General features: G+C 51.1%; 1 protein-coding gene and 1 long non-coding RNA gene across 2 annotated transcripts in view; one reads left to right on the forward strand and one right to left on the reverse strand.

Moving 5' to 3' along the window:
- The window catches only part of LOC122392746, a 42,573-nt gene that overhangs the window by 11,938 nt on the left and 7,827 nt on the right, over positions 1–22,808 (reverse strand). Inside the window, exons 2-3 of the long non-coding RNA XR_006258574.1 lie at positions 20,992–21,223; positions 17,633–17,706 (exon numbers count right to left, since the gene is read on the reverse strand). This is a non-coding gene — a long non-coding RNA (uncharacterized LOC122392746). The remainder of the gene's footprint in view (positions 1–17,632; positions 17,707–20,991; positions 21,224–22,808) is intronic.
- On the forward strand, positions 1,616–16,239 carry LOC122392745. The gene is made up of 4 exons (XM_043387996.1): positions 1,616–1,827; positions 12,839–13,005; positions 13,512–13,611; positions 14,149–16,239. Exons 1-4 carry the CDS (start codon positions 1,753–1,755, stop codon positions 14,416–14,418), a joined length of 612 nt encoding a protein of 203 aa, XP_043243931.1. The 5' UTR covers positions 1,616–1,752; the 3' UTR covers positions 14,419–16,239.

A 22,808-nucleotide genomic window follows, 5' to 3' on the forward strand; every position in this document is an offset into this window, starting at 1 on the left:
AGGCTGATAAGACAACAGCCAGTCCATGGTGCGGTAGTTCGTAACGCATCCATGCTTTTGAAAACCGGGGTCACCGCCCAAATTGACTGAGTTGTGGTTGAGCTAGGAGGTAGGATCCTGTAAGGCCCATGGGGCCGTATCATAAACAGTATGGCATTGGCGTGTGCCTCATTGGGTATGAGTAAAACGGGATGACCATTCCTAGATTCTGCGACTTTTTAATCATTGATTTGAAATTTAAGAAATGTGACAATTGTATACACATAAAAATTAAGGATTCTACTTAAAAAAAGTCATAGGTAATCATGGTTAGACCGGTGAGTTTTTGATAGGTAATATTAGCCGTTTTCACGAGCGGCTATCTGGCGAATGCACCTAATTTGACCATAGCTGCACCTAATCTGCACCTAATTTGCAACAAATGTGTACCAGATGGCTATCGTGAAAACGGCTATTATTTGGTTAGACCCTTTCGGTCTATGGAGACATTTCAAGACATTGACATAAGGGATCACAGTGAGGATGTACTGCGTCAATCACCGATTGTTCCGCCATGCAGCAGCTGAGTCCCATCCCGAGAGTGTTCTTTTGCGGTAGAAAAGTCCGGCCAGCCGCTAATACGGGTCAGCCAAGGTCTGCTCCATCCGGAGCCATGTGGAGCTGCCCTCCCGACCGGTTGTCTGGTGGGATGGCCGTCAGGCCGTCAGCCCGGACATGGGAGCGCGTGATCAAGGATGATCAAGGATATGACTTGGATGGACTGATTTTCAGGATAGAGGTGACGAACGAGAGACCCAGTTAGGCCTGGTGCATGATCTTGGTGTAGAGATGTCGCACGGCTGGTTCATTGGGTTCAATTTTCATCGCCTCCATGGATAGCGCTCTCGTACTTCCGGGTAGCTGCCCTCCCACCTGGTTACCGCGATTGTGTGTGGCACGTCTACGGGCACGGGTTCAGCCGCGGCGGAGCAACATAATGTGGAGGATGACGGTACTTACTTCAGTTCTTCAGCTTCAGTTATATGCCTCGCCTAACTATCCTCACATCTCATGGCGCTCAAATGGTTTGTTAGACCCAAAGGGCTAACAAACCATTATCCAACTAAACAAAGCAGGCGAAGCATGTACCAATATACTCGGTCTCTGTTGATAAATCATGAGCTCTTCCTGTCTCATGTCTGAAGACAGAAAGACAGAGAGCGGACTGGCATGTCTGAGCTGTATAACACCTCGTTGACAGGATCGCTAGCTCTTTATCTCTTCTCTGTCCGTCTCTTTCTAGTTGCGATGTCCGTCTGTCTTTCGTCTCTGTCTCTCTGTCTCTGTCTCTGTCTCTGTCTCTGTCTCTGTCTCTGTCTCTCTCTCTCTCTCTCTCTCTCTCTCTCTCTCTCTGTCTCTGTCTCTGTCTCTCTCTCTCTCTCTCTCTCCACATTTCCCCCCAAACTCACCCCTCCCTCTCCTGCCTATTTCCACCACACAGTTCCATTTCCAGCCCACTTTCCTCTCACAGCCGCGGACCCACGTCCGTAATGCTCGTCTATGAGGCACCGACCGGCCCCGTGCGCATGCCTTTAGCGTTCCCAGCGGCCTTGAGACTGGATGACGACCGGCTCCCATTGGCCGCGCGAGCCCGCCGCCGCCGCCACCGCCGCCGCCGCCGCTGCCCCGCCGCCGCCCCGCCGCCGACGACAGAGGCCCACACGCACCACGAGACGCGAGCGGCTAGCAGTGTGAGAGAGTACAGACAACATCATGGGGAAGAACGACTGCTGCTGCGGAAAGTACAATGCCCGGGAGGGCACCAAGTTCATCGCCATCGCATCGAGCGTAAGTTTTAAACAGGAGAGGGAATTGTGCCATGCGCCAGGGAACGAATTAGGAGGGTTTGTATGCGGAGTTTGACGAGATCGGGTCGCAATTTAGGACATCTGGCCGGATAGCTTCACATGTTTGAAAGCTTCACCTTCTTCTACGTGAGCAAGGTAACATGACAATGTTCCTTTGAAACATGTCCATGCAACCAACTTCCCGTGTTCACATCCCTGGCTCACATCTCTTCGCGGCTTATATGAGGGGCGTCATCGCGCCACTTTTTGGCGGGCGCCCGCCGCCGCCGCCGCCGCCGCCGCTGCGTGGCGCGTCGGTCGTCGCGAGCCACGCCCGTTTGGCTCTGTCGCCAACGACGATCGCCGGTTGGGACGAGACGAAGCAACAAGGGGCGGCGGCCAACAAGGCCACGATGATAGTAGATGTTCCGTGATCGAGGGCTGCTTTTGGCGAGCGACCGGGCGTGGTTAGGAATGGGGTGGAATTCATACCGTTGATGAAAGGGCATGCAGAATTTGATCACGTTAAAATTGTCGCGCTTTCGGACCTATGACAAAAACAATACATTGCGTAGAGCTACATTCCTTTGTGCAAAGCCCATTAAGCCAAGCCATGTGCTTGAAGTCAAAACAGGTAGAGAATGACAGGAGCTTGGATGGGTCTTAAAACGGATAAGAATATGAATACGGGGATAAGAATATGACTGGCAATCGATAATCACGCAGTCTCGAGACTCAGCCTAATTATAGTGAGAAGATCCTCTAATTGCTAGCAGCCGCACATACTGGAAACCAATGCGGTGTCCCCTCACTACGGGTTTCTGGCTGCGCCTCTGTCCCTGAACCACCCCTCCCATGACGCCTGGGAGCGCCACTGCGGGATGCGCGCCGATGGGGCGGGGCTGGGCGCGCCGGCTGTGTCCGCTGAGATCCGCCCAAACATGTGCCAAGATATACACCGGGAATCCACTAACGCCGACATAGAATGGCAGCTAGCAATATTTTACATATGCTAGGAGAAAGCGCCGGGTCCCTAGTATCTCATGACACCGAATGTTTCACCATCAAACGGCAGCCAGGCAGCTTCTTTTGCTCAGTATGGCGGCCTAGCCACACTCCTTAGGACCGTTGCCCTTTTCTAGGCGGCCCAGTCAGTCAAACCCCTAGGGGAGCGGCCCTTTTCTTGATTCGTAGCGACCCAGCCACAACCCTAGGGCAGCGGCCCTCTGGGTAATTTTAGCGTCCTAGCGCTATTTTCGGACAGCATTCTCCCCCATAGCAGTAGCGGCGGAACACCACCACACCTAGAACACCTATCGGGGGGGGGGGGGGGGGCACTGACGACTTTTGGTCCCATTCTTTCCATGCAACGCCCATAGGGCTAATGTTCAAATGACAAAATCAAAGGGGGCACGGTGCCCCGGTGCCCTCCCCGTTCCGCCGCCTATGGGCAGTCAGGCAGCTTCTTTTGCTCTGTACCCCTTAGCAGTAGCGGCGGAACACCGTCAATTAAAGGGGGGGGGGGGCACTGCCGACTTTTGGTCCCATTCTTTCCATGGAACGCCCATAGGGCTAATGTTAAAATGACAAAATCAAAGGGGGCACGGTGCCCCGGTGCCTCCCCCTCTCCCCCCCCCCCCCGTTCCGCCGCCTATGGCCCCTAGGACGGAGACCTTCTCTTCAATTTACAGTCACACTTCTAGGGCAGCGGCCCTTCTCTTGATTTGTAGCGGTCCAGCCACAACCCGAAGGCAGTGGCCCTCTGGGTACTTTTAGCGTCCTAGCGCTACTTTCGGACAGCAGCCTCCCCCATAGCATCTCGCGGGTGCGTATTATTTAGGCCAGGGTTCATAATGTCCAGGGTACGATGTGTCCAGTGCTCGAAATGGCCAGGGTTCATAATGTCCAGGGCACGATGTGTCCAGTGTTCGAAATGGCCAGGGTTCATAATGTCCAGGGCACGATGTGTCCAGTGTTCAAAATGGCCAGTGCCTTGAATTGGCCAGAGTTCATAGTGTCCAGGGATTACACAGTCAACCAAACCAAACCAAACCAAACCAAACCTAACCTAACCTAACCTAACCTAACCTAACCTAACCTAACCTAACCTAACCTAACCTAACCTAACCTAACCTAACCTAACCTAACCTAACCTAACCTAACCTAACCTAACCTAGGGTAATGATGTTTGCCTACCGGGGATAAGGAAATAGTTTCTCGCATGAATAGATTGCAAGCAATAGTAAATCAAATATTTTTAGGTTAAGTGGTTATGCATCAGGCTTCAGGCCTTCGGCCTGAAGCCAGATACATAACCACTTAACCTAAAAATATTTGATTTACTATTGCCTGTAATCTCTCCTAAGGCATTGCCTTCGGCACTGCACTGCTTCGCATTGAGCTGGTTCCGTGTTTTTACATAATGACGTCACTTTCAATGACTATGTAATCCCTGGACATTATGAACTCTGGCCCATTCAAGGCACTGGCCATTTTGAACACTGGACACATCGTTCCCTGGACATTATGAACCCTGGCAATTTCGAACACTGGACACATCGTGTCCTGGACATTATGAACCCTGGCCATTTCGAACACTGGACACATCGTGCCCTGGACATTATGAACCCTGGCCTCTTTGAATATACCCTATCTGCAGCCAGTTGGCCGCATTTGGACCATGCAATCCCTGGACATTATGAACTCTGGCCTATTCAAGGCACTGGCCATTTCGACACTGGGCATATCGTACCCTGGACATTATGAACCCTGGCCAGAATGAATGTTCCCCGCATCTCGCACGTCTTCTGCTCCCCTGAGGGGGCGCTGCCTCACTCTAATTGATCTTTATGCGGCACATACTGATGGAACGGCTGCATTTGCTCCAACGAGGCACAATTGGAAAATGAGCCAGATGCTGTTGCGGTGATACATGCCCCTGGCGTAAATACACAGACATTGACAACGTGGGTGGGTCAAGAGCAGGGGCGGATCCAGGAATTTTCGGGAGGGGGGCGGCAAGTCGAAATAGGGGCGACCTGGCTATTCGGGGGCGCTCCACACAAAGGGGGCGCCAAACCGTCAAGATCGGGAGCTAAAAGCCCGCGCCGTGCTAGGGGGCGTTATCGCGCTCCCCCTCAGGTTTTCGCAAATATCTGAAAAACAGCTGCGCGCAGCGCCGCCATTTTCAGCATACCTTATCATGCATCTTTTTTGCACATGTTGTAAAAATGTCTGACGCGGGTGATGGAAGGTCAGGTCACCAGGTTATGCCAAGTGACCTAGCCTAAGAAAAAGTTCAAATGCTTACCATTGCTATACCGAATGAATGATTGCTTTGAACCTTTCAGCGATTGATGAAAGCAACACTATTCATGAAACGCATATCTCGGAATTTCGATATCTTAAGGTCAGGTCAGTTGTGCGACGTCTCCATTATTGTATTGTATTTACATTTAAGAGCGATCCACATACGATGTGCGTGGCGATTACTGCTCAGAATCCGTATCCGCGGTTGCTAATCTAATCATTCAATACATTTGCACATTCACTCACATCAAAACAAGGACAAAACACTCTCAGGACAGCCTCATTGCTCTTACCCACCCCCATCCTATTGGTCAGCGACGATGTGCTGATTCATCGTCCACGATTGCGGCTTTAACAGCGCGGGCGAAGCGGGCGGGAGGCAGCTGCGACAGGTGAGGTGGCAGGCTGTTCAGCAGAGCTGCAGCTCGATAGCCAAACCGCCGCTTGCCCGTTTCCAGCCGCGGACGGGGAAGATGGAAGAGGTGATCTTGCCTGGATGATCTCTCGCGAATAGCGCTATTAGCGACGAACAGGGCTGCTAGTTGCTCGGGTTCTCGGCGCTGTATGACCTTGTGTGCGATGACAAGGGTGTGGAAATCGGACATACAGCGCGGGGACAACCAACCGAGTTTTGTTCGCAGGTCGGAGACATGGTCAAATTTACGGCGGCCGAAAATAACTCTAGCGGCGAAGTTAAGAATTTTTGGAGTTGATCGAAATTTTTTTGGGACCCATTACCATAAACTGAAAGGCAGTACTGGATACGCGATACAACGAGTGCCGTCACGAGCGTTCGAATGATGCCATCTGGGAGACAGTGGCGCGCATGTGAAAGACCAATCAACAGTCCCGTACACCGGCGGCAGAGTTCAGAGACGTGTGCGTCCCATGACATAGTGCTGTCGAAAGTGACGCCAAGGTTCCCGACCTGTGCGCACGGTTGCAACGCTGCGTCGCGGAATGGTACTCTAAAGTCTGGTAATTTACGTAGATTTTGACGACTGCCAAATACAATAAGCTGTGTTTTACTTGCGTTCACTTTGAGGGCGTTAGCGCAAAACCAGTCGCTGAGAGACGCGAGCGAGTCCTCCATGCGCGAGATGAGAACTTCGAGGTCCCGAGCTGGACCGCTAACCAATACTTGAGTGTCATCGGCATACTGAAACACTTTTGCGTCGCCCGCGTATAGCGATAAGTTGTTAGAGAAAATGGTGAAAAGAAGCGGCCCTAACGCAGAGCCCTGGAAGACACCCATGGCATTAGAGAGAGGCCTAGACAGCACTATACGTCCGGATACATCTTTCAAAGACACGCTCTGAGTGTGTCCATTAGGTAGGTAGGTATAATAAAGTCTTTGGGAGAAAACTGAAAGGCATCTCTTTTGGACGAGCGCCATTCTAGACAATATCAAGCATTGGGATACATATAAAATTAACACACTGAATAAGAACATTGCACCTAGTGTGACCACTCATTATATCCCAGAGGTCATCCCATGTCATGAAATGTCCGCAGCAGTTTTTTTAAATAACTTTTGATAGATTCAAGCTAGAGCGATAAATAAGCGATAAATAAAAATAAGATAGAGCGATTCAGCTGTGTTCAGCTCGACGATACGCATCGACTGCTATGCAGCATGACCCTTTCCGGTCAGGTCATGCCCTTGACCTGAGGTCAAATTCTCAAAATTACCTTTCATAAGGTCAACCTTTAGTTTGTTCGACGTGTCTCGACGACAGAAACGCAATGCTGGCAAACGTAATGTCGAGACTCTATTGAGTTAAAAGTTATTGCAGGAAAACATTGTTCGTAAAAAGGCTATTTTTAGAGTCTTTTGCTCTCTGAAGGCTAAACCGTTGACCTGAGGTCAAATCTGAGCGCAGCTTGCAGAAACACCTTTAAAAGGGCTATCGAATGCGCTTTTCCGCGGCGCTATAGCTCTATTGGTTTCCGAGTTATGTGCCGCTGCTTCGAAAACGGAAAAATGTTGAAGCAGGCAACATTTTACCTTTGATGACCTCTGGTGACCTGACATTCGACCTGACCTAAAAAAATGACCGTTTTGTTTTCGTCCTGTTTTTTGGCGATCTTTCGAATGCCGCTTATCGCGTCACTACGCGGCCCAGGAGCCGAGTTAGACGAGGGAGTGTGCCCCCCCCCCCTCCCCAGCAGGACACGGAAAACTCAAGACCACCAGCACGGCACGGGTTAAAAGTCGTAGATGGGCACCGCTACCCTAGCAAAAGATATTAGCAAAAAGGTGGCCTCCATTTACTGGTGTAGTCCTTCTTCTCCCGGTGATGCCCCCTCCTTTTTCTGGAAACGTCTCACTTATGCTGGCATGCCTCACTTCCCGGGGGCGCCCAACCTCTGCTTGGATCGCCTAATCCATTATGGAGAGACCCACTTTGCTTAAGTCGCCTCATTTCTTCCTTCTAAGAACGACCAATTTGCTGTAGGCGGCCCACTTATCTGGGACGCCCATCTTCTGCTAGAAGTGCCCCTCTTCTTCCTGATGCGTCCCACTTCTACTACGAGTGCACCTTTTCTGTTAGGGCACCCCTTTGCTGCTGAGGAGTCTTTTTTCTACTGTGAATAGGGCGGCCCTCTCCTGTTGGGCGACCCCAAATTCTGCTGGAGGCGCCCCACTTCTGCCCAACTTTTGGTGGGGTGCCCCTCTCTTGCAGGGGGCACTTCTCTTTTGCTGGAGACGCCACTCTTGTGGGGACGCCCTTCCACTGCGGGGAACGTCTCTCTTCTGCCAGAGGCACCCCTTTTCTTCTTATGGGGCTCCTGTTTTTTTTCTGGGGCGAGGCGACCCTCTGCTGCTCGGAACGGGGCACGCCTCTCCTTTTACTGGGGCACCGCCCCTCTGCTGAGGTTGCCCTTCCGCTGTCGTCAAGGGCGCCCCTCTTGGTAGAATATACTCCTTTTCTTTTTGTAATGGGGCGCCCCTCTTCTACCGGGGGCGCCCATCTGCTGCTGGGGCGTCTGTCTTCTGCCGGATATTGTCAATGGGGCACCCATATCCTGTTTGGCGGGCCCAAACTCTGCTGGAGGCTCCCCATTTCTAATTAACTTTTGCTGTGGCGCCTCTCTTCTGCTGGGGCGCACCTCTTCTGCTTGGGGCGCCCGTCTCCTGCTGGAGACCCCTCTCTTCTGCTGGGGCGCCCCTCTTCTGCCAGTGGCACCCATTTTCTTATTATGGGGCTCCTTTTTTGCTGGGGCGCCCAGCTGCTGTCAGGGCGCCCCTCTTCTCGGAATGGGGGCGCCTCTCTCCTTTTGCTGGGGCGTCGCTCCTCTTCAGGGGGACACGTCTCCTGTTAAGGGTGCCCTTCCGCTGCCAGGGGCGCCCCTCTTGAACAGAAGGTATTTTATATTCTTGTAACGAGACGCCCTCTTCTGCTGGGGGCGCCCATCTGCTGCTGGGGCGACTCTCATCTGCTGGGAATAGGCAATTGGGCGTCACTCTCCTGCTTGGTGAGCCCAACTTCTGCTGGAGGCGCCCTATTTCTGCTGAACCTTTGCTGTGTCGCCGCTCTTCTGCTCGGGGCGCCCTCTCTGCCGCGGGATATGGGCGCCTTTTTCGGATGGCGGGGGGGGGGGGGCGGCCGCCCCCGTCGCCCCCCCCTGGATCCGCGCCTGGTCAAGAGGGACTTGGAAATACTTTTCCGAAGTTTTGAAGTAATACTTTTTGATCAAAATACAATTGTGCATGTCAACAATACTTGCAGCATTACATTGAGAAACGATGAGAAGAGCCATTAGCCTTGCAGCAAAAGCAAACATTTTCTTGCAAAACAACATCTGTTGCATGGTTCTGTGTAACTGAAGCCAAGTTATCTCGGTCGTGACGAGAGACCCGCCAGTGAGCCCTTCACTAAATAGCCGCAAAACAAACAGTGCTCAAAGCTAGCACTGCATGAGGATTAACTTTATCTTACCAGAGAGTAACCGCAGATGCATCCATTAACAAATTAAATACCACTTACAAACGAGTTTTCGCCCGACGGATGTGCATTGTTCAAGGCACAAAATCAGTCTGTAATGGGCATTTAAACCTGTAAATTACTCATGTATCTGCGATAATTGTGACCCATTAACAACTTAATAATACTTCAGCTGGGTATCACTTGTGTTCCTCCCCCCCCGGGCGCCGGCTCGGGGGGGGGGGGTAGCTACCCACCGGGCGATGGTAATCCATACCTCCACCGACCACAAGAACTGGTCACCGGCCTTCCGAAATCAATGGACAATCGACGACTCGCAAAAAAAAAAATAACAGCCATGGGGAAGCATGCGACGGATCACGCGATGAATTGTGATGAAATGACGCTATACTTGACCCCCATGTGCAGAGCGGTGCCTTAGGAGGGCAGTATTTATACGTAAAACGGTATCTACATCATCCGTTGCTTTTAGCCGAGGTGAATATGTATGACCTTGTCATTTAGGGAGACTGACCCCACGTGACGGTGCGCCGTCCTTGCTACCGGAAATCCTATTTGAATGGCCTGATAAATTTGTAGTTAACTTTTAAGCAATGCCCCAAAGAGCATCAGCACTCGGTCAAACTTATTCGTGATCAGTTTCTGTATTTTTTCACTGTCGAGTGTCGACATATCGCGGATAATTTTGCTCACGTAGGTATGACTCATTAAAATGATCTAACGCATTATTTTGTTCCAATCAGGAGCGGAACGGTTCTATTTTCACCCCTTTCCTTGCTTAACATAACCGTAAAACGCCAGTTATAAATACTAACTAGCAGCTGTGCGGCCCCGTCAGCCCTAACACCTGTAGCATCTGAGACAACAGGTCCCCGTAGGTATACCCCACGACCTCTGACGCAACGGGCAATCTTTCGTCACCATCTGCTACTGCACTTGACATAACACTTTTCTTTGTTTAATTTTTTATTCCACCCAGCTGGGCCAGTGGCAGAGGTGCGGATACGGCTTCTGGTTGGCAGTTTACCAGTTTATTATTGCTTTACTTGATTCACGACTTAGCGACCCACAGCCACATGGGACCACAGGACGATGCCGATGGGGAGAATTCAACGGCTCGGTAGATCATTTAGGAAACATACCTACGTAGAGGCTTCGGGCCTTACTGTTTACAAAATCCGGGCGGTGGTTTACAGGGTCAGGCCGCTCTGAGTACAGGGCCGGGGGCGGGTGGGCGGTATCAGCGGTCGTTCACGGTCTGCCGCTCTGGCTCGGTGGCGGCTGCAGCGGACAGCGGCGCCAGGTCCGGCGCGCGGCGGCGGCGGCTGCAGCGGCGGCGGCGGGCGGGCGGGCGCGTTCGTTGGCCCGGGCCAGGCCCGAGGGGTGCTCCGACCTTGGCCACGCGGCCGACTGTCAGACAGACGCACCGGCTCGGCTGACAGCGAGCGGGCAGCGCCATGGCCGACGCCGAGCCAACTTCCCAAACGGTCTCGGCACCCCGCCTGATAAAGCTCGGTTAGAGCCGACCATACTGATGACCCGGCGGGGGCGGGGGAGGAAGGGGAAGAGTGGGAGAGGTAGGGAGGGAAGAGTGGAAGGGGTAAGGAGGGGAAGGGTGGGAGGGGGACGGCTGGACACATGTCCTAGTAGGGCCAGAAAAGTGGCATGGTTCTTAATCAGATAACATAAGAAGTACTGAGAAATTAAAGAACTCGGGTTATCAAATTATCAGAGTCCCAGGAAGGGAATTCTTATCAGGTGGGTTCGATTGGTAAGAGGGACGTTAACAGCAGGCGAAAATTATTCGGTAAATGTGCATATTTATTGGTTTTGGTGAGAGCATGGTTTAAAGGTAGTGTGCCACCTTTGAAAGATTTCCCATTTTATTTTTCCTGGGATAAGAAGCTTCTGTTTTTACCTAATATCGCAAAAAAAATCAAAAATGGGCCTGGAATAGTGCCTTTTTCGCCTAAAAGTTTATCGGTTTTTCGATATGTATAACAACTGTAGTGGGCTGACCTGCAAACAGGCGTTGGCAACAATCGCGAATGCGGCGCACATGTGACAATAAGCAAAGGTCATTATAGAGTTACGACGTACGGGAATGAGTTATCAGCTGTCTAATCGTAGACAACACAATGTCGAGCCTTAAACTGTAAGCCTGTATTGGTATTGTTTCTTTTATTTGGCTGTCGAACATTATTTATGGTTTGAAATATGATTTTATGTAAAATAATTGATATGAAAAAGCCGTCTCTTAAGTTATGACCCCATTCCACCACACGCAAGTGGCAGAAATGACAATGATCAGCTGACGCATTTTTCTTGGCCGAAGTCAGAGCGCGCGGCCCGACGCACCACCACCGCACCACAAAGTATGAGCAGAAGCCACGCCCAAAGCCAGGGCCCCGGTAACGTGAGGTAGCCGAGTCGGGGCAGCGTGCGCTGACCCAAGCCGGGGCCGCAGCTTTGGGCGCGGTCTACCGCATCCCCGCGGGCAGCCCCGGGCTATCACATGACACCGGGAGGACGCGCAGCCCCGGCTTGGGTCAGCGCACGCTGCCCCGACTCGGCTAACTCACGTTACCGGGGCCCTGGCTTTGGGCGCGGTCTACCGCACCACCTAACAGGCGTGTTCGAAACCGCAGGAGATGATGATGAACGGGTTTATCGAAACTTGATTGGATGAGCATATCGGTAATAGCGATTTCAGTGTGTGCATTTATTGTTCATAGTGGTGTGAAATGTGGTTGGGGTACGACCGACAACCCGTCGGGGCGAATTTCGCACTGGGGTACTCAAAATTTGAAGAATTTAAGACGTTTCCATGAGTTTTGAAGGTATGGATAAGTTCTAAAAATCCAGTTCTCCTTATCTGGGCCATTAACTCCATACGGTCCAGGAAAGCTGGCACACTACCTTTAAACACTGAAGTGTAGAAGTGCTCCTTCCACATTTCCCGTATATCGTGTTACTTCTATGCCAAAGACGAGTATATTTCTCTGAGCGTTACCTTGTCATTCATGAACTGTGTTACTATTTCCACCGAATACCGTGTTACCAGCAGTGGCGGATCCAGGGGGGGGGGGGCAAAATGGGCATTTGCCCCTCTCAAACGGCATAATTTTAACATTACGCCTATTGACGAGGCATGGAAAGAATCGATAAATTGTTATGGTTTGCACCCCCCCCCCCCCAAACTCTGAGCTGGATCCGCCTCTGGTTACCAGTGTTACCATGTACGTCACACACCGTGTTACCATGTCCGTCACACATCGTGTTACCATGTCCGTCACACATCGTGTTACCATGTCCGTCACACCGTGGGTTTACACACCGATGTACTAAGGTTCGGCGAACGTGCACGTAAACTCTGACCGCATCCCTGGACGTCAAGCAGATGTGTTTAGACTAAACCGATTCATAAACTGGCAGCTTATGAACGCCTTTATCTCAAAATGACTCGGACAACAGTTTTGGACAATTTATGTGCCTTAGGACAAACAGAGATGATTTGGTTTGCTCAGGAGACTATATTTTATGTGTGCAGAGACGACGGTGACAAAATGTTTTGTGATAGGTATGCGAAAATACGCAGACGTCTTTCAAATAAGCAGCGTCTTAGACTGCTTCGTTGATGTTTTCCTCGTCTTCGGGCTTAAGATTGTACCCCACAGAAGCGCCCCCCCCCCCCGTGTCTCACCGCTCGTGCCGCTTTCTAACTCCCCCCCCCCCCCCCCCCTCCGTTTTCAGATTCTGTCGGCCCTCTCCATAGCTGGATGCATTTGGGAACTCATGAAGCTGATGAGGGCTCAATCGGAAATTGAGCGTCTGATCGGCTCCCTGGAGAATCTGGGCAACACCCTGCAGCAGATGGGCGGAGAGTTCACGTCCAACACCAACTCACGCCAAACCGCCAGGTGAGGACTGGGAGTGCAGGCAAAACCGGTGGCGGAGGGACTGGGATCCGGACCAACTGGGCGACTGATGACTGGACCAAATTGCTGGGGCTGGACGAACTGTGGGTGGGCCTACCACTTGGATAATTTGCAACAACGGACGGGGTCCTGTGCCGGGGTCGTGTTAGGCATACCACCGATAGGTTGATTTACCCATTTGGTCTACCAGAGAATCCCCGATTATTGGCTCAAATGTGAAACCTGAACTGCTCGATTAAGCATTGATATTTTTAAAGGAAAACCGTTACAATGGTTGAATTGTAACACTAGTTTCACACCAAGTCACCCGTAGGATTGTTGCCTGTATGTCACCAATTCCGCCATATTTCAGCGTCACCTTCCGCCTAACTTTGGTATGACCTTGGCTTTTTACAACGATTCCATTTGCAGGATGAAGCTGACTGTCGGGGGTTTCTGTCGACATAATTCAAGCTATTATATGGTATGACCTTGGCTTTTATTTACAGCGATGCTTTCTACCAGAGGAAGCTCATGGTTGGAGTGTGTCTCGGAGTCGTTGTCGTCAGCCTGCTTACCGCCATTGCTCTGTTCTTCGCCGCCAAAAAGGTAATGTTTTCAATGGAATTGGTAATAAATGATCTCAAATCCTAGCTGAACTTGCTAATGCCACTGGCTGACACAGAACAATTCGTGGTTTCACTGTTCGGTACTCGTCTCCCTCTCGAGAATATCTGTTTCTAAGCTCCTGAAAAGTCTCCCTTCCTGTAGGGAACAACTGGCCATTGCGCCTGCTCGTTCTTCTTTCCTCTATTATAATGCAATAACTTGCAACCATTTTATCATTTCTTCTCGATGCTTCCACAGAGCAGCTGCTGTTTGGCCCTTTCACGAAGCTCTGCCTCCTGTTTCTCACCGAACTGCTTATCAAAACACCTTGTTGTTTTCCTCCTCCCCCAAGTCAGAACAACTGATCCTAACGCTCTGCTCAAATTCAGTCTTACACAGAAGTCGGAACAGTTGACACCCTACATTTGCTAGAAACAACTGATTAAGACGCCCTATTAGGATGCCCTGCGACGGACGCCGTTCCACAGATCAGGCGATCCTAACTAACACCATGTTTTTTCTCGCTCTCTTTTACAGAACAACCGCTACCTCGCCCTGCCCTACATGATCTGGACCATCATCCTTCAGATCGTCTACGGCATCGGCATTGCCGGCTTGATCTTCCTGCTGGTTGTTGGCGACTGGAATAACAGCGAGAACGATATCATCCAGACTATCGTCGCTCCACTGGTGGGCGCAATCATCACCTTTGTTCTCAACACATGGTGGCTGATTGTGGTATTCAACTTCTACAATCTGCACAGGGATGGCCAGGCTTTCGACAGTATTCCCATGCAGACCGCCTAAGAGGGATGAAGGTTTTGCGAGAGCTGCGGAGAAGTCAAATGGTAAAGGAGAAAAGATGAGGCAGCACCGGGAGGAATGAAGTCAAAGCGTGCGAGATCTGAGGATGATGAGTGGAGGTTGAGTCGAGACATACGAGACACAAGATCAGATCTCGCAGGTCTGAGAAGTGGCCGTGGGACTGTGAGCCTGCAGGGTGGGAACGGGGGGGGGGGGGGCCGTTCAGAGAAGCTGATTTGCGGCACTGTCAGGATTCTGTTTTTGTTTGTGGGTAAGTTTCACACGCACTGAGGTCAGTCCTTTGCGCATCTAGGATTGTGATTTTGGGCGTTGAATTTCAAAGATTGTGGACCGAGGATATTGGTGTGGCTAAACCCAGGAAGTTTGTCTGGTTATGTGGCTGTCGTCTCTATATCGTCAGGCAGTAGCCGCTCGACTGAAATCCGTGACGTCTCGTAGGACGTCGCGTAAGCCAGCTAACGCGCCATTGCTGTAGGGAATCTCGGCGTGCGAAAACTGCTAGCTTTTCCTCTCTGTATAGATAAGATTTGAGCTCGTAGTGCGACTGAATGGTGAGCGATGTTGCATTGTGAACCTTAGGCATGCTATCTTTCGCCACGCCTGGGGGTTGACCGCACAGACAGCCATGCGATTCTTACACAGTGCGCTTACTGTGAGCGCAGGTAGCATTAGTCAGGTGAGCTTGCCGTTTTGGGGTCGGCACCGCCGTTTGACATTTCGCTCGGCAGATGGCGCCACCTCGGACCGAGCCTGAACCGTTTGTGAGCAATGAGCATTTCAGCTCAGCTGTCACTGACAGGTCATCTGCTACTGTCAGCTGATTATCGCCAGAATCTCTCAGCGACCGCACTTTTCGTAATGCAACACGTTTTCGCTAGCAAGAAGCGCACCTGTCTTTTGATATTATTTTGCCACCCTTGGCACACGTGTAGCTGCTGCATTTTATCACAGGCCTGCACTTGTACTTCTGTTTTAGTTGATTGCCAGACCTATCCACCAGTCAACTGCTATGCAGTTGCTAGACTACACGCATCGTCGGTTGCGTTTACAAGCTTTGACACAATCGTTAGATAAGGAGTACTTACACATATTCGCCGCGTACACGCTTCTAGAGTCTCTTACATCATCTTACTGATACCACACTACCAGCCTCTCTATACGCGTGCGCGTATTGTGCCAGACCCCAAGGGATCCCACAGATCCCCAAAGGGTTCGGCGTGGTGTCACAACCAATCTCATCTCGCTTTGACTATCGATCGGCCGGGTCTCTCCCATATGTCGTGTCTCTCGGTGTATTCATGTCGTACGTCCGTCTCGGTGTGTGTGTTGCGGTGTACCTATCGCGAAACGGTGAGCCATTTCGGAGTGCTTTGTAATGTCGAGCGCGACTTTTCGGCCCTCGTGTCTGTATGTGGCGTATTTGGTCCCCCTCCACCTTTGGAGGGAGTTGATCAAGAAGTTGATGTCACTCGGCTGACAGGGATGTCACTCGAAAGATGCGCTATGTATGGCCTTGAATGTGCTTCTCTCGCGACACTCCGTCAACGCTTTGACAAAACAATCACGTGCCTTTGTTAAAATTCGTCCATCGTTCAAAGTAACTACAAAGCTGGGATGTTGTATCGCTTGATGCTAATGCCTGCCTTTTTGAGCCTTGCTAGCTTCTCTCGTACGCGGGTATATGTGTACAAGATCTGTCATCAAAATGTTTAATGATATTCAAGACAGGCCTTTTCAAAGTAGTTGTATTGGCAACGTCAACATTGGGCATTTTTGGTGTCATTAAATAAATGAAACGTAAAACCTTGTCTTTTCCGAGTAGTAACACTCTTTTAGCGATTGGTAACACTAAATGTCTATCATTAATTGCAGTGCTTAATATCAGATCGCTTAGCATCGGAACGGGCTTCGAACTTTTCAGAAATAGCTGACATCACAACGAAGTGAATTCCGTTAGAAAGACGACTGTCTGGTCCAGGGGTACGTCACTTCATCATACGTGATGTCATCAGTGAACATATCTGTAAAATGCACAATTAGGTGGCTGCCGGTGACGTCAAACACAACTGAAAAATGGATTAACCATTCGTGAAGTGGTTGCACCTTAGTACGCTGTTATCCATGCAGACTTGACCTAAGGCAACCAAAGGCAAATAACCGACCTCAATTATATTCTTGTATGCTTGGCCACTAATTAGCTTTATCAGCCTCTATTTTTCAGTTTTTAGTTTTATCTCAGATCCTGCTGCCCGTGCTGTCCCCAAAGCAAAGGGCCAAGGGGCACGATTGGTACCAAAGGTAAGAGCCCCAGCGACTAACAGTTTGGGTGCGTATACCCCCAGACCCCCCCCCCTCTCTCTCTCTTACTCTCTCTCTCTCACTCTCTCTCTCTCTCTCTCACTCTCACTCTCACTCTCACTCTCACTCTCACTCTCACTCTCACTCTCTCTCTCTCTCTCTCTCTCTCTCTCTCTCTCTCTCTCTCTCTCTCTCTCTCTCTCTCTCTCTCTCTCTCTCTCTCTCTCTCGAGGGGCAGCGGACGGTCGGTCGACCCGAGACTGACAGCGGGGACACTCTGCTGATAGCTGGAGTAGGTATCACTATTCAGCCCGCATCTAAACTGCTGCAGTAGTTACTAGTTGGAGCCCTTATCTTGAAACCGATAGTGCATGGGAATGTGTATATTATTCAAATAATGTCAACTTTTGTAATATCTCATAGAACGATGATTCGTCGTAAGCTCAGAAACAAACATGCAAATATAGGCATATCACGCGCATAAAAGTAAAAAAAAAAGTTTTCTTAAGGCTAACTGACGTGAATTTCTGCCAGTTACATGGATCAAGGTCATTTATTAAAATTTACTAAATACTTTTCTTGACTTTGGAAATCATTCGTGCATATGATAAATATTACTTGGTGTGGTGGTACGATACACTTTTAAACTTCAATCGCAAAAGTAAGAAGCTGAACTGACCTTTGTGACCAATGCCTTTCGAACCAGGAACCACCCATCTAAGTGCATTTGTCCCTCAGTGCACTCCAGCTGTCACTGTCAGCACGGTGAAGGTAAGTACAGGGCTAAGAGCTATCAAAGGTAAATTAAACAATCATCCGTTTTTTAAGGCAACGACCACGACGAGAGTTTGGCAACAATCGGAGGAACAAAACCCTTTGCCTTTGGTCAGGTACTTACAGAACTTTGGCCCAGACGCCGGGTCCGAGATCTTGTATCACCCAGGATCGCAGGCACGCCTGAATTAGGCCGTACTGAAAACCAGACAGGACATAGTCGGAGATAGGTAGGGTGACCCAGACTGGCTGGCTAAGGGTACTTGTAGATAGAGTTTCAGACAGATGGGCTGAGCCCGAGTCAGGCAGGTATGAAGCACACCACAGTAAAACCGGGCAGAACTTAGGTGCATACAGATGGGGTGAAGCAATCGCACCAAAACACACACGAGACCTTTACAAGACTTCCAGCAAATACTTTAGGTCATTTGATTGATAACCCTACCATTTACTACCGTCGTTGTCCTGCGTGTTCCGTAATCTGTCATGTAGCTAAATACTTCGCTCCAAACGTTTACCAGATGTCTTAACCCTCGCCGGCCGAGAGGGGGGGGGGGGTGGCGGGTGCCGCCCCCCCCTATAGGGTTTTTTCGCGATAGCTCCGAATACGCTGGCGATAGAGAGCTGAAACTTGGCATACCTGACCTTTGATTAAAGCCGGATCTTTTGACACCAACCGCATTTTTGGGTCAGGTCAGGTCACTGACCTATGACGTCATAAGTGAACCTCTGCACGGTCTTCAGATGTCGCAACTTCGCAACGCCCTCACTGCCAGAGGAGATGTGACAGGGAAATGAAACTTGCAGAATCTAGTATCCATTATGAGTCTCACAACTTGTATATCTCGGATTTTTCCTAAAGGTCACATGAGGTCAGGTCATTTTCGTGACCTCACCATTATAAGTCAATGGGGAAAAATGAAAACTGCTATTTTGGCGCCGGGAACGATCTCCAACTATCTCAAGCACACAGAATCGTGATTTGATGAACTCCTTGCAAGGTTAGATGCGTCACTTTTGCAATGTTGACCTTGCGTGACGTTATTTATGAGGTCATCAAGGTCATATTAGTTTTTCGTCAATAACTCTTGATCAAATTGAGCTAGCGAGTCGGGAAAGCCACCAGTGGACTCAGGAAGACCTGCCGAATCGAATGATATGCGACATGACCTCTTTCGACCAACTTCGTGACCTGGGGGTGCTGACCTGACCTTGACCTGAGGTCAACACCCCAAGTTGACCTGACCCGGACAAAAAGTATATCGCTCGACGCGCCTGAGCGAGGCGAACACGATGCTGCCAAAATCGCGGCTCTGCGGACGTTTTTTTGCGAAGTTATTCACCAAAAACTGAACCGTACCTTGGGGCACTTGACCTGACCTCAGAGGTCACCGGTTGACCTAGGACCTTAAAATCGGGTACCAATCTCTGCGTCTCGTAACCACTGGCGGATCCAGGGGGCCACGGGGGCCATGCCCCCTCCCCCAAAGGCCTAAAGTGGCCTGTTTGCTCCCCCCAAAAAAACGTCAGAAAAATTGCTAAGAAAATATACCTTGATGGAGGTTTTTAGCCACTTGGTGAAGTAAAGCTTTCCACAGCATAATACGGAAGCAATATGGTAGCAGTGAGGGTCAGTCAAAAGTTGCGCGAGTGGAGTCGACCTTCAAAAAAAAAGACTGTTGTTGGCACGTGTTTATGGCGCGGTAGCTGGTAGTTGGCGGTGTTTCGCGTGGTGTGGCATCACTGGCGGATCCGGGGGGGGGGGGGGGGCACGGGAGCCTGAGGTGCCCCTGACAGGCCCGTGGTGTCCTTGCTAGGCCTGTGGTGCCCCTGGACCCTGGCAGGCCTGTGGTGCCTCTGGCGGGCCTAGGGTGCCCCTGCTAGGCTGCTGATGCCCCTGGGACCTGACAGGACTGTGGTGCCCCTGACAAGCCTTAAGTGCCCCCAACAGGCCCGTGATGCCCCCGACAGGCCCAAGGTGCCCCTGCGTGATGCCGTGATGCCTGCGAGGCCGGTGGTGCCCCTGCGAGGCTGGTGGTGCCCCTGCGAGGCCGGTGGGGCCCCTGACAGGCCCATGGTGCCCCTGCGAGGCCGGTGGTGTACCTGCTAGACCGGTGGTGCCCCTGGCAGGCCTGTGGTGCCCCTGCTAGGCCGCTGGTGCCCCTGGGCCCTGACAGGACTGTGGTGCCCCTGACAGCCCAAGGTGCCCCTGCAAGGCCGGTGGTGCCCCTGTAAGGCCTGTGGTACCCCTGCTAGGCCTCTGGTGCCCCTGACAGGCCCATGGTGCCCCTGCGAGGCCGGCGGCGCCCCTGGCAGGTCTCTGGTGCCCCTGACAGACCTGGGGTGCCCCTGACAAGCCTTTGGGGCCCCTCACAGACCCGTGGTGCCCTTGCTAGGCCTGTGGTGCTCCTGGCAGGCTGGTGGTACCCCTGCTAGGCCGGTGGTGCCCCTGACAGGCCTGTGGTGCCCCCGGGCACCAAGGGGGTCATGACCTATGTGGCCCCCCTTGGATCTGCCACTGATACATAATATATTTATTTGTTAAGGCGTTATGGCTTATGCAATATGCAATTGCAGGCACTTCGTATCCCTCACTTATCCCTCATTGAGGGCTCTGGCGGGCTCCTGAGGGCCCACGTCTATCTCCGGGAGCCCTAGACAGGCTCCTTTGGGTCCTTTCAGTCAACTATAGCATAAGAGGTCTCCACGCGAGTCCTATACATCTGAGGGCGTACCCTGACGTCTGAGGTATCCAACTGCAGCTCCAATGGTCTCTTAACACTGGCGGATCCAGGGAGGGGGCATTTAGGGCCATGCCCCCTTCCCAGAGGCCTAAAGTGGCCCGTTTGCCCCCTCCCCCAAGCGAAAATGAAACATAGTTCAATCAGTGCGTGGCCCAGGAGCCGAGTTAGACAGGGGGTGTTTTACCACCTCCCGGCCCGCAAAGGGACCCTTAAGCACTGACTCGAAGCGGGTTAACCGGTCGACAAAAGCAATGGTAAGTGTTTACAAAGTAATATAAAGGCATGGGTCGGGTGGGCTACCATTTATATATTTTTATTTTTAGTTTAAAAAAATATATTCATAGTGTCAGGGCTGTGACGAAAAATAAGTGGCCTAAATCCGATGAGAAAACAGGATTTGGGGGTACCCTAGGTTTGGCTCCTGCATGAGTTGCCCCCCCCCCCCAAAAAAAACGCAAGCCTGGATCCGCCAGTGCTCGTAACGGCGCACACGCTCGTTTTTTTCCGCGACGCGCTAGCTCCACCAGGGGCGAAACGGCGAGGGGGGGTCGTACCCGCCCCCCCCCCCCTCGGCCGGCGCGTATGTAGAAAACCAATAGGTCCGGCGAGGGTTAATTGCCTTGATTCTTAAAAAAAAACATACTAATGTTTATCACTAATAACTGATTAATCAGTCCACTTATTACTGAGTTGATAATCTACGAATCTATGTTAACCAACGTTAGCGGATAAATCTTACCATGATGTGCCGTAAAAGCTCCCGGAGTTGGCGCTCGGAGCTGATCTATCGACCCACACTGGCAGGTCGCCGCAGTTCCTCGACGCAGTACCGGTTGACCTCCTTGCTGTACCCGTCACTGTTGGTTTGGTGTGCCTCTGTTCTGCGTCGCCGTTTCACCCCAGAAGCTCAGTTGGAAGGCCTCTACGCGGTCGGTCCGTGTGATAGTTCAGTGGCGAACAGGAGCTAAAACCTGTCGACAGAGGGGTGAGTTGTCATACGAGATGTGCTTGAGATATGCACTGTGCTGTCGCACAAGATGAGCTCACTAAATTGACTGATTGCATTTTAATAGTTATATTTAACTATTGTTTTCTAAGCTTTATCTTTTCCACGGCACATTCTTCTTAAGATCGTAGGTTAAGTTCATAGCTTAAAGCATTACTTTGAGGCAGGGGTGTGCCAAATACTCATTGGTTTTAACCCTCGCCCGTATTGGTGTTTTTCCAGCCGCGAACGTATAAGGGGGGGTCCGTTGGACCCCCCCTTGCCGTTTCGCCCCTGATCGAGCTAGAGCTTCGCGGAAAAAACGAGCGTGTTGCCCGTGACGAGAGGAAGCCGATGATACCCAATTTTAAGGTCCTAGGTCATTGGTTGACCTTCCAGGTCAGGTCAATGACCCAAAAGTCGGGAAAATCGGGACCTGTTAGAAAGTCGTAAAGCGTGGCTGCTATGGGGGTTTTTCGGGGTGCTGATCACGAATATCATGTTAGTTATGATCACAGATGATGTCTTCATGCATTTAGGCCAGGTCGGGTCAGGTCAGGTCAGGTCAACCAGTAAGGGTATTCGTAGTAGGTGGCAACCACCTCTGACAGCTTCGTAACATGTTACGGAGGTGCCAAAACTACTTCGTAAATGTTCATATGGTTGCTAAATTCGAATTCAGCTCCAAAAACTGGCCTAGAAACGTGTAAAACTCGAAAAAGTGAACCGAGGTCATCAAAGGTCAGTGACCTGACCTGACCTTCCGGTGACCTTGACACCCACCCTAATGCATGGGAGCAGCATCATATCCCATGTTTGAACGCTTAAAACCACGAAAAGACTGCAAACGCGCGGCTAATGCGAGCCGACATACGCCGAATCGCGATTCCGGCCAAACATGGTCTCGAAAAGTAGGTCACAGGTCAAAGGTCATTAGGGTCAGGGTCATGAAAATTTAAGGGTAGGTGTAAAATTGATTAACGCGAGGGTACTGAAAGTTTCGTCGCGATCGGCCGCTTTTTACGCGAGTTATTCGCGAAAAACCGAGGGGGGGGTCCGTTCGACCCCCCCTATACGGGCGAGGGTTAAACTGGTTGCGTGCTGATTCCCGCTTGATGAGGAAGTATGTTTGAATCCTACTTAACCCTATTCCCTGGCGGGCTCCGCCGGGACAAGAAACTGGCGGGGAGGGGGGGGGGCCGATTCGGCCCCCCCCCCTGAGATCTCGGAAACTAATGGACGGATTTTGATCCGGTAAGCGGCATTGGATTGCTCTCAACGTGAACTACATTTTAGACATTTTCTAATATCAAAAACGAAAAAAACAAACCCCTGAGACCAGAGGTGGAACTTTTTGTTTTTCATTGGGGTTGTAGTTTGCCGGAGCCCAGGGTATACCCCCACCAAAACCCGAAAAGTCCCCAGATTCGGCCCACTATTTTTCGGGAGGGGCCCACATTTTCATTTACAAAAAAAAGTGGTCCATCTCCAGGGAGAGACGGATACCATTCCCCTGTCGTCCCTCCATTGGCTATGTGCCTGGTTGTAGGTACTCGGGTATCGCCACCATG

The sequence above is a fragment of the Amphibalanus amphitrite genome, unplaced genomic scaffold, assembly GCF_019059575.1.
Source record: "Amphibalanus amphitrite isolate SeventyFive unplaced genomic scaffold, NRLGWU_Aamphi_draft 000499F_arrow, whole genome shotgun sequence".
Lineage (NCBI taxonomy): Eukaryota > Metazoa > Arthropoda > Thecostraca > Balanomorpha > Balanidae > Amphibalanus > Amphibalanus amphitrite.